Raw genomic sequence first — 12,372 nt, 5'->3', positions numbered from 1 at the left:
ATTTAGAATTGTAGCTGTCTGGTCAATTTACTGCCTCATTGGTTGGTTGCTGAAAGTTAATTAAGTTTAAAGTACTTTTCTAAACACTTTTAATGGGAATCTAGTTTATATAGTTTGTGAAATTGTCTTGGTAATAACATGTTCATAATCTGAACAGTACATGATAGGAGAACTAGAAAGTAGGGCTTTTAGGTTTTTTGTCATTCGTGTTTGTTTGAAAGTTAAAGTCCTAGAAATAATGTAGGTGTAAATCAGTGCTGCTTAGATGACAGATCCATGAGGAATGGAAAAGCTGGAATTGAAATATAATTTTGATGGGCCAGAGAGATATACAAAGGTTAAAGTACTTCTCTTGCATGTGCTGACCCTTGTTTGATTCCTGGCACTGTAGGCAGTCCCTGGAGTATAGAGCCAAGAATTAGCCTGGTCATAGACAGGTGTGACCCAAACCCATCCCCGACCACTGTGTATGTAGTTCTGTACATTGCAGCTTCATTTCATAGAAAACTTTGTTATATAGAATGTTACTTTTTTACAATGTGTTTCATGACTTGGCTGATTTACATTCTGCCTCATGCTCCTTTTCTTATGTTGGATTGCAGTTTCATGAGCTCTAGTCTGCCACAGAGTCTACTCAGAAGTGTATCAGTGTAAATTCATTTTGAAAGTGAATGTTTTATGAGTTCTCTGATTACACTGCTGGGATTGGGTTGGTTGTACGGGGCAGTTCTGCTGCTGTTGCTTTTGAAGGCCCAACAGAGTGGGAAGGTGTAGACAGAGGAGTGGGGGAATGATAATATATCTTGTCCCCTTTCTGCTTCTAGGTTGGAACGTTGAATCAGCAGATAGAAGAAAATGAAAAAAAAAAGCAGGAAATGACTCTGGAATATAAGCAGGAGTTAAAGAAACTACAGGAAGAAGTGAGATTTAATCTTATTATGTGTTGTGTAAATCTCTTTAATCTTTGAGAGTTTTGTTAATAGACTAGTTTCTGCTTTGTAAAGAGGGCAATAAATATCCTAGGGGAAGTAGGAGGTGTTTTTCAATTCAGGCAAAGAATCTGCTTAAGTATATTTATTTGTAGAACAGGAATTCTAAAATAAATTTCTCAATAAAGTGCCCCAAAATAAATAATTTTTTGGTGTAATGCTGTGAAAATATTTATACCAAAACTTGCATTTAATATTTTAATTTTGAAGATATAAAATAATGGATACAAATATTTCAGAAGTGTTTTGGGGTGCTGGAGAGAGAGTAGAGTGGATAGGGTGTTTGCCTTGCACACAGCCAACCTGGGTTGGGTGTCCAGCATCCCATATGGTCCCCTGAGCACTGCCAGAGGTAATTCCTGAGTGCAGAGCCAGGAGTAAATCCTGATCATTGCTGTGTATGACTCCTCCCAAAAGCAATAAATGAATAAATTTTTAAAAAAGTGTTTTGGGATAAATACAAAAAAATTAACTTTTATTTACTCAATATTTACTCTATTTACTCTATGCTTCACTTTGGGTAAATTCTGATTTATTTTATTTTTTTTGGGGGGTGAGGGGGAGGGTGGTCATACCCTGCAATGCTCAGGGGTTATTCCTGACTCTGCACTCAGGAATTATTCCTGGTGGGGCTCATGGGACCCAGCCAGGGTCGGCTACATGCAAGGTAAGTGCCCTACATGCTATACTATCACTTGAGCCCCTGCTTTAATTTTTAATTTAATTCCTAAGTATTCCTCTCCTGCTTTCTGAATATCAGTGTTTACCAGGAAAATGTTTCAAGCAACAGAGTTGGGGGTTTTGTTTGTTTGTTTTTGTTTTCCCCATAGTGAGGTAAGTTGTGGGCTCTTTGAGTACAAGGCTATTATAATAAAATTAGGATTTTGTTTAAAATTTTCCTTTAAACTTCTTATTTTTCTCTTTTCCCCTCTCAATATATATCTTCCTTGGTACTTATTTTTTATTTGTAGCTTTGAGTTTTTCTAATGTGCAATTCTAACTTAATCTATCATAAGTAGTACCATTTAGCAGTACTTTTGCTTTCAATTTTTCCCCCATCTCTCTTTATAAATTCTTAAATTTTAACTCTAGAAATACTGTGTCTACAGTTAGGCAGACTGAAGAGAAGTTATGAAAAACTACAGAAAAAGCATGTGAAAGATTTCCGAGGAAGCGCCAGGAATCACCGAGAAGATCGGTCTGAAATTGAGAGGTTAACTGGAAAAATCGAGGTACGTTCACAGTGAGGATCTGTCCTTAGTGATTGCCAGCCTTCAGGAAGAAGATGCCATCTGGAATAGGGCTATTTCCCGAAACCAATTTTCTCCCATCTCCAGAACTGCCACTGAGCTCTCTCAGAGGTGCAGAGTTCACCTGCTGGTTCCCTGTGTTGCCTGAGCCCCTTGGTATCAAGAGTTCTCAGCAGGACAGCACGACCCTTAGGGTGCTTTTGGAAATGTATGGGACATGTTTTGGTTTTTAAAATCATTGGGATTTAAAAAATGATTGGGATCGAAACCAGTGTTTAGGGGACAGGGATGAGGAATACTGGCCCTGCTTGGTTCTCTTCCGCACAGGAGGGCTTCATGTACCCCAAGTGCTAATTTTGAGAAGTAGTTACCTATGACCACTTTTGTGGGCCGTGTCCTCAAGTGTCACCTAGCGGAGTAGATAGACTCAGTAAATGTTGAAAATCTAGGACATTTTTGTACAGATATCCTGCATATCAGCTTGTTCATTTTATTTCCACTTAGAAGTAGCGAGCGCTTTCCCCTTCCTCTTTGCTGACTCTGTTGTTAAGGATGAATGCTGTCCGTGCTGACTGTTCCGGAGGGTTCAGGGAAGAGTGAGTGCTTACCGCTGGAAGGAGATGAGGGAGCACAAGGCTTCCGCCTTCGCTGCTTCTCTTCTCCATGTCACGGCTTTTCCGGGGCGGCTGAGAGTCACCCAGATTCAGAGTTAGGTGTGTGGCATGGGATGTGGGAACCTGCATTTCTTTGTTCAGCTTTCTGGCTAATATGAATTTGAGAAATATTTGAAGCATCTTTGTTACCATTTTTCCTCAGAGTGACCTATCTTCCATCAATACCGTTATATACCTGAATTTGACATTTGTTTATTCTTTTACATCTCATTTGTTGTGTACATTTGAATTCCTTATCAGAGCAGTACATGTCTCCGGTTTCTCTGCAGTCTCTTTAGTCACACTCCCCTTCCCCATAACTCTCATGTTCTTATTATACCGCTTTATGTTTCTCTTTTCTAAAAGTTTTAGTAATAAAATTTGTACTGATTTATACTACAAATATAATTTGGTTTACAATTATGCATACAGTTATTGGTTAAATTATACATATATTTATTGGTATGAATTATACACATATTTACTGGTATAATTTGGTTTATAATTAAACATTTATTTATTTGAACAAAGAAACTTAGAGCATGTTTTTTCCACACACAAAAAAGAATCATGCTGTATTGTCTGTGTTTTGTTTTGTTTTGGGTCCTCACCTGGCGGTCATCAGAGCTTGCTTCTGGTTGACGGTGCTTGGGGGACTGTAGTTGGTGCGAGGCAAGCATTTGGCCTGCAATATTGTCTTTCTGGCTCTGTCTGTGCATAGCTATATACCCAGGTAGATAGGTAGATAACTTACATTTTTTAAATTGTAATCATTTTTTTCTGTATCCAGATATCTTATTCTGTGTAGTAGCTGCATTCAGAATAATGAATTTATGGAAACATCTCGTTTTTGGCTATACTCACTTTATGTCTGATTTCTGCTAATGTTTTTTTGCCACCATGAATATCCTTTATTCTATAACCCAGCAATGTGCTAAAAACAGTTCTGAAAAGCTGATTTTCAGAAACAAGCAAGATGACTCAGGCAGTGGGGGTGTTATTTCTTCTACATTTTTCTCTTTACCCTTTTTATTGAGGTACAGTAGTGCGTTTGCCTTGCATGCAGCCGACCCAGGTTCGATTCCTTCATCCCTTTTGGAGAGCCTGGCAAGCTACCTGTGGCATATTCGATATGCTAGAAACAGTAACAAGTCTCATAATGGAGACGTTACTGGTGCCCATTCAAGCAAATTGATGAACAATGGGACGACGGTGCTACAGTGCTTCCATGATTTACAGTACTGTTAATTATACCATTCTCTTTCATTTGTTTTTCTTTTGAGGTCACACCCAGTGATGCACAGGGGCTACTCCTGGCTCTGCACTGAGGAATTACTCCTGGTGGTGCTTGGGGGACCCTATGGGATGCTGGAGATTGAACCTGGGTTGGCCGTGTGCAAGGCAAACGCCTTACCGCTGTGCTATTGCTCAGCCCCACCATTCTCTTTTCTTTCTGCTTCAAAAATCCCATCTTCAATTTCTTTTTGTCATCAGCCGCATTTTACCAATTCATTTTATAGACCAATTAGTCAAGTAGTTGTGTTTGGATCCTCTAGGGCCACAGAAATATCACTTGCTAGTTTATTACTATTCTCTCCCCATTATTTCTCATCATAAGCCCAAGGATTTTAGTATCTGTTTCAACCGAATAATTTTCAACTTCCTCCTTCAAATCTCCAAATCAGTGTCTAAAGCTGCCTTAAGCTAAAATAAGGGTCTTGATGTTTCTCCTTGGTGTCCTCCTAGCACCACTCCTGTTTCATATAATGGCAGCTTCCTTCCTCAGTTTGCTCACGCACAGAACTTTTGGAATTACCCATGTTTTCTTTGCAAACCAAGGAGGAGGATTTTTGATTTACACTATAACAGAATCATTCTTTTGGTTTGCAGTAATGTCTCTTCAAAGTCAAACTTACTCTAAAAACCTACTTCGGTTAAATGGTCTTTGTCTTTTCTTTTATGCCACTCCAACCTCATTAGCGTCCTTGTTCTTCCTTAAATGTACCAGAGTGCTTCCACTTCAGCGTCTTTGTCCTTGCTGGTCCCTCTGTCTAGTAAACTACAACTTCATATTCATCTCTCTGGATGTTTCTCCCTTTTTAAAATTTCGCCCTCAAATCTCTGAGCACTGCAAGCTTTATTTTCTGTAAAGCATGCCATACCATATAATATACTACACAATAACTGTATTGGCTACTCCCTCCAGTGGAGTGGGGCTAGGACTTCTGTTTGTTTCGTGTCGCTCCAACACCTAGACAACACCCGCAGATACAGTAGAATGATCAAGTGAATGAATAGTAAGAAAACTGGCTTAACTGTAACTTCCCCAAGCTACAGGAAGCTTTAGGAGTTGAAGATCCTGCAAATGAGTGATTGAGTTTTCTTTTCCTTTCATTTGCTCCTTTTTCAGAAACATTGGGCACATTTTTTTTTTCTTTTTGGGTCACACCCAGCGATGCACAGAGGTCACTCAGGAATTACCCCTGGTGGTGCTCATATGGTGCTCCCATATGGTGGGGACCATATGGGATGCTGGGAATCGAACCCCGGTTGGCCACGTGCAAGGCGAATGCCCTATCCACTGTGCCATCGCACAGTACTCTAGCCCTGGGGCACATTTCTTGTTTATTCAACTTGTTTGGGTTTTATCTGCTAACTTACAGTACAGATTTTTCTTGTTAGTCGAGTCTGCAGTTCTGTTAAGATTGTAGAATTTTTGAATGCCAAAGGATATTCTTGTGTCATTTAAATCTCTTTGGTAGCTGAGTTTTAGATACTAAGAAGTAATAATTGGGCTGCTGAATGACTTAGCTAAAATTTCACTCTGTTCAACTCCTGAACAGGGTTTTGAATATTAGTAATATGGGTGGTGAGGAGTATATATTAATATATTAGGAAATTTTAGTTAGCATAGGTTTTTCTGGAAGAAAAAAATTCACTAAAATGTTATAATAACCCTTAGGTGGCAGCAAATCTGTGAAAATCACCATGTATTCAACGTTCCGTGCACTTCACCATTAGGGTGTTAAATTTAGAAAGACATATCCAGGGGCACAGTATGCAGAGAATTCAATACAGTGTTGTAGTTGTGTCAGCTAAGTGAGTAATGGGGCTCCTGCTGTGGAGAAAGGGGTGTGTGTCCAGGGATGTGGAGAAGAATGAGAGTAAAGTAAACTTGGGAAGCAGTGCCAGCAAGGGGAGGCACTTAGAAGTTAAGTACTTTAATTGCCTCTTTAGGAATTCCGTCAGAAATCACTGGACTGGGAGAAGCAACGCTTGATTTATCAGCAACAGGTATCTTCTTTGGAGGCACAAAGGAAGGCGCTGGCTGAACAATCAGAGATAATTCAGGTAGGTTAAAAGACTTTGTTAAATAATGAGAAGCTGAGAGGTTTGGGTTAAACTTCCCAACCACCTTAATTCAGCCTACACGTGCAAACTGCCTCCCTCTTGCATTTCTTCTGCTTCCATCTCTTCACTGTCTTGAATTCTCATGCGCATGTCAATCTCACATTTATATTCAGTCTCTAATTTTGGGTTCCCCCTATCTCTCTTCCTTTTTCCCTCCCTTTCCTTTTCTTTCTGTCCCTAGCCCTTTCCCTGGCTCTCTTTCAGATTGTGTGTCTTGCTCCTTCTCGAGATTTGGGGAAATACAGTGGGCAGAGTGCCTCGGCCAGACACTTGAGCCATTCTGCCTGTCTGAACACAGACGCTGAGAGATGTGTTTGCACCGTGTCAGAGTGTGCACTGCCTCAAAGCAGCGGTGTCTGACGTCCACAGCCCTTTGGAGGGAAGAATCAATAACTTACGCAAAAACAAAAGGCTGCTTAGTGATGAGATTTCTTCCTAGAATATGTTTATTTTATTTGCATGTTAAATTAAAAGCCAAGAATATGAAGGGAAAAGAACATAGACATGAATATCCGGGGCCATCTATTATGTGCTGGACACTGTCTCCCTGGCTCCGTGTTTCTCCCAGATGCAGTTATCTAGAATGCAGTTATTTATTGCCTGTTTGGTATCATGAGAAATCCAATAAGCGCAGTGGTTTCCTCATTTTACAGGATGAGGGAACAGACTGGATAAATTAAGATAGCTGGAGGGATTTTATATAATCTTCATTATGTGCTGCTGTATGTCTTAATAGCATACTGGCTTTGATCATCTATCTGAAATATCAGGTGACTGAATAAACTACCTAGAATGGCTATTCCCTGAATGATTCTGGCAGGAAGGGCCCACAGCAGCCTCCAGGAAAAAAATGATTCTCTGGGCTGCAGCAAGTTAGGCAGTCAGAGCAGCCAACAGAATCCAGGATATCTAGGCCAGAATTTTTGAGCTTAGTGTTAAAGCTCTATACAAATATGAAGAGCTTTTTGTTTTTATGTTTTATGTTTTAAAGAGCAAGATATTGTTGCATCGTAATTGTAGTCTTCAGGTTGATAAGGAAAACTGAGTCTCAGTTACTCATCTATGAAATGTGCTTGTTAGTGATTGCAGATCCTTTTTTCAAATCACCTCTGTAATTACTCTCAATTATTAAAACTTCATTGTTAGTAACAATGAGATTTTTTTATTTATCATAGTTGTTGTCTAAGGTGACAATAAGAAGCTTTAAAAAGCCAACATATGTTTTCTCTACAAAGGGAATTTTATATTTTTGGTGTATTTTCTGGTGTTTTTCCTACAAAGGGAATTTTGTATTTTCTGGTGTCTATTTTTTAAAAATAAAAATTGCTTATATTCCTAATATTTTAATAAACTAAGAAAAATTAAATCTTTCTGTAATTCATTATTAGTGTTACTGGTCAACATTTGGAAAATATGATGACATAAGTAAATATGTGTGCCCATTACTCAACATTAATAATTGTTACTCTTTTGCTAACTTTTTGTCTTACTATACTAAAAAAATTAAAATTCACCATCTTAATCATGTAATAGAAAGCTAAGAACAGTAATGTTAACCACATGAATTTTTTTATAAAGATCTCTAGAGTTTTTTCCAGCTTTCAAAAACTATACCCTTGGAACAAAACCAGTCTTGTCATTTTTTTTTATTTTTGGCTGAAGCAAAATTTATTTGGAAGAGTAAATGAATGTTAAAGAGCAAAATATGTTATATCTTAATGTTAATCTAGTAATCTGTTAAAGCAATGTGGCATTATTAGATGCAATTAGAGTGATGGCTATATAAGCATAGAAAGAGGATTGTTTTGTCAGTATAGTGTAAGATCATTTCTGGGTTTTTTGTTTGTTCTTTGGCCACTTCCAGTCATGCACAGAGCTTACTCCCAGCTCTTCACTCAGGAATTACTTGTGACAGTGCTCGGGGACTGGATGAATGCCAGGGATTGAACTAAGGTCAGCCTTATGCAGGACAAATGCTTTCCCTGCTGTACTATCTCTCCATCCAGCCTTTGTTTCTTTATTAATTGTCTCTATTTATCGGTATATTTCTGAGCTCTCTGTTCTGTGTCTTTGATATGTTTGTGTATTCTTTTGCTAAACTACACAACCTGATCACTATAGCTTTGCATTAAGTGTTGAAGTCAGGTTACATCAGCCATCCATTGTGTTCTTCTCCTTCGATATAATGTTGCCATTCTGCATTTTTGCCTTTGTATACAATTGAAGATGGTTTTTGTCAATATTTGTAACTTGCTGGGATTTTTTTTTTTTTGGATGGGGAGGTTGGCTCCCCAGCATTGCTCGGGGCCCCCAGGCCACTCTTCACCATATGGGTCCAACAGTGCATGCTGTGTGGCTCATTGATGGTAGTGACCACCAGACCATGCCTGGTAGGACTCTCAGGCCATGCAACATTGGGAATCAAACTCAAGGTCTCACTCTCTCACTCAGACACGATGTGCATTTACCCCTCCCCCTGTGCTATCTGCTTACTCTTCCTGGATTAATTTTGTTTTGTTTTGGGCTCACACCCAGTGATGTTCAGGACTTACTCCTAACTTTGCAGTTAGCAGTCACTCCTGACAGGGCTCAGGGGACCACGTAGGGTTCTGGGGATCCAACTCAAATTGACCGTGTGCAAGGCAAACGCCCAACTCAATGGACTATCCTCTGGCCCCCCTTCCTGGATTTTTGATTGATTATGTTGAATTTATATGTCATGTTGGGAAGAACTCACACCGTAACAGTGCTGAATTTTTCAGTGAATATGGAGTGCCATGTATTTAGTTCCTTGACTTTATTCATTAGAATTTTATAGTTCTTGTATAGATTATGTTTGTATATTTTGTTGGGTTTATATTTAAACATTTTATTTTTTTAAAGTTAATGCGAATGTTGTTGTGCTTGTAATTTCAAATTCCAGGTGTTCATTGTTACAGAATAATCATGTCTCTCATACTGTTATATAATTGTTTATTAATTCCAGGGATTCTTTTTGTTGCCTTTCCTAGGTTGTCTACACTGTTGTGCTATCTGTTAACAAAGATCATTTTTGTCTTCCAAATATGTATTTCCTTCTGCATTATTGCATCTAAGTAATATTGAAAAGTAATAATGAAAGGAGATATGAAAGTAAAACTTCGTTTTTAGTCTTCCTTATTCATTGATTATTCCTTTATCATTCTACTTAAACCTGTTGCTGATCTCTGTTTTTAGGCTCAGCTTGCCAATCGGAAACAGAAATTAGAGTCTATGGAGTTGTCCAGCCAGTCAGAAATTCAGCACCTGAGCAGTAAGCTGCAGAGAGCCAATGACACGATCTGTGCCAACGAGCTGGAAATAGAGCGCCTTACCCTGAGAGTCAATGACTTGCTTGGAACCAATGTGACTATTATCCAGGAGCAGCGGCAAAAAGAAGAAAAGCTGAGGGAATCGGAAAAACTATTAGAGGTGTGTTTTAAAATTACTGTAATTTGGGAAATCTTAGCATGTGGCACCAGGATGTAGCATCAGTGGCTCACACTTTGACGTCACATCAGATAGACTGTACCGCCAAATGTATGATAGATTGTTAAACTTGTTTGGTAAATAGGAAAAACTGCCATAGAGCTGAAATTAATTTCAGCTTATTGATAATTTCAAAATTTAACTTAGGCTCGTTGAAAGAAAGTATTGAAGTCTCCAGGTAGCAAGAAAGTCAAATTGCAGTGCCAGTATTGTGTCACGAGAAAATAATCTAGAACTAAGTTCCAAAATCTCTGTTTTGGGGCTGGAGCAATAGCACAGCGGTAGGGCGTTTGCCTTGCACGCGGCCGACTCCCCGGGTTCGATTCCCAGCATCCCATATGGTCCCCTGAGCACCGCCAGGGGTAATTCCTGAGTGCAGAGCCAGGAGCAACCTCTGTGCATCGCCGGGTGTGACCCAAAAAGCAAAAAAAAAAAAAAAAAAAATCTCTGTTTTTTTTCCCCACCTTGTAGCTGGTGGATCAGACATTAATAATCTTATATTGTGCCTGTTATACAACTTACAGCCGGATTCCTGACTTCCTTATCGCATGAAAGAGAAAAATTTAATTACATTTGACTTTTCCCCTTGAATATTTTGCAGGTTCTCCGTGAAGAGAAGAGAGAACTGATGGCAACACTTCAGTCTCAAAGTTTCATCCATGAGGCGAGAGTGAGAAAGGAGGAATTACAAGTAAAATTAAAGGCCACTGATAGCCAGCACACAGTCGAAACCATAAGGTATATTCAATCTTTTTTTTTTTATTGAATAACCATGAAAAAAGTCACAAAACTTTCAAGTTTAAGTTTCAGTCATATAATGATCAAACCCCCATTCCTTCACTAGTGCACATGTTCCCCCACCAAGAACCCCAATTATACCCCCCTCCTATACCCCCCCCACCTGAGTGACTAATGATCTTCACTTTATTCTCTCTATACTTTGAATACATTCAATATTTCAACAGAGAACTTACTATTATTATTTGGAATTTTACCCCAACAATCAAACCTGCTGAAAAGGCATCATTTGATAACTTGTTTTCCATTGCTAAGAATGAAGATTATATGAGCTGTTGCAGCCATGTGGTTTTGGATTTCTGATATTTTAGCTTAGTTCACAGTCTAGATGCATTTTTATAAGAAGCCGCTGGGTGCCAAAATGGGTTAGTACACCTCCCAGATCATAGTCTGTAAGGAACAGAGGGGCCGTTCTATGCGTGGCTGCTCTGGATCTCATCTGGGCCGGTATATTCAGTCTTTTGAGAATCTAAAAAATTGTTTCAGCAAACAAAGGTGAGCTTTCAAGGATACTAAATATGTGTATAATATACTAATTATGCAAAGACTGATGAAACAGATAAGGTATAGTTGAGTGAATTTTGACTATTTCTATAGAAAGATTTATATTCACAAAGGGCTGGAGAGACAGTATAGCTGGGAAGGCACTTGCCTTGCACGTAGCCAACCCAGGCTTGATCCTCGGCACCACATGAGGGGCGCCGAGCACTGCCAGCTGTGATCCTTGGTCACAGAACCAGGAGTAAGCCCTGACTACTGCCGGGTGTGACCCAAAGCCAAACAAAAATGATTTACATTCACAGATTATGAGTTTTCACATCTTTGAAGTATCTCTTGACAATACAGGCCTGTTTATTCTTTATGAATTTAGAATCAAGACATAATTATTTATGAATTATTTTAGAATCATAAGTGACAACTGCACAATTAGAATAAAGTAAAATTTTATACTGTTAGTCACATTTTTTGTTGTTATGATCTCTAATTTATGTACTGTTATACATAAAACAATCCATTGGCCATTATTGGGTTGAAAACTTTCTTTTTGAATATCAGCTTATATATATATTTCATTAAGTTTCACACTGAAAATCCAGAATTGGACTTCATCATGCATTTGTCACCTTTCTACAAATTTATCCCACCCTTACCCTGTCTCTTCTGTTAACCACCAATACAGTCCAGAGGTTTATTTTTGTTTTATTTAGTTCATCTGTTTGTTTCCACTGAAGTATTTTGAAGTATTAGTCCCTTTAGCCACTTGTTGATTTGACATTAAGTATCAGTTTTAATATTGCACAGTCAGGCTGGAGCGATAGCACAGCGGGTAGGGTGTTTGCCTTGCACGCGGCCGACCCGGGTTTGATTCCCAGCATCCCATATGGTCCCCTGAGCACTGCCAGGAGTAATTCCTGAGTACAGAGCCAGGAGTAACCCCTGTGCATCGCCAGGTGTGACCCAAAAAGCAAAAAAAAAAAAAAAAAAAAATATTGCACAGTCATCATTTTGTTTTAAGGAACTCTGTATCACTGTGTCACTGTCATCTCTATGTAGTTTAAATCCAATGCACATTTTTGTTCTTGTCAGAGCTCTCCTATAACTTTTAGGTTTTTTTTTTTTTTTTTTGGGTCACACCTGGCGATGCACAGGGGTTACTCCTGGCTCTGCACTCAGGAATTACTCCTGGCGGTGCTCAGGGGACCCTATGGGATGCTGGGAATCGCACCCGGGTCAGCCGCGTGCAAGGCAAACGCCCTACCCGCT

At 39.1% G+C, this 12,372-nt stretch overlaps 1 protein-coding gene across 4 annotated transcripts in view; it reads left to right on the top strand.

Annotated features, from left to right (window-relative positions):
- Positions 1–12,372, top strand: part of CEP63 (centrosomal protein 63) — a 42,599-nt gene that overhangs the window by 17,574 nt on the left and 12,653 nt on the right. For all 4 annotated transcript variants that reach the window (XM_012931567.2, XM_055128233.1, XM_055128232.1 and 1 more), the window contains exons 4-8: positions 825–920; positions 2,099–2,221; positions 6,130–6,243; positions 9,520–9,753; positions 10,412–10,548. In XM_012931567.2, the coding sequence (XP_012787021.1) occupies positions 825–920; positions 2,099–2,221; positions 6,130–6,243; positions 9,520–9,753; positions 10,412–10,548 (704 nt within the window). The remainder of the gene's footprint in view (positions 1–824; positions 921–2,098; positions 2,222–6,129; positions 6,244–9,519; positions 9,754–10,411; positions 10,549–12,372) is intronic.

This window comes from Sorex araneus, chromosome 2, assembly GCF_027595985.1.
Source record: "Sorex araneus isolate mSorAra2 chromosome 2, mSorAra2.pri, whole genome shotgun sequence".
Classification (NCBI taxonomy): domain Eukaryota; kingdom Metazoa; phylum Chordata; class Mammalia; order Eulipotyphla; family Soricidae; genus Sorex; species Sorex araneus.
Note: the sequence above shows the minus strand (reverse complement) of the source record. Positions and strands in the feature narration are given on the sequence as shown.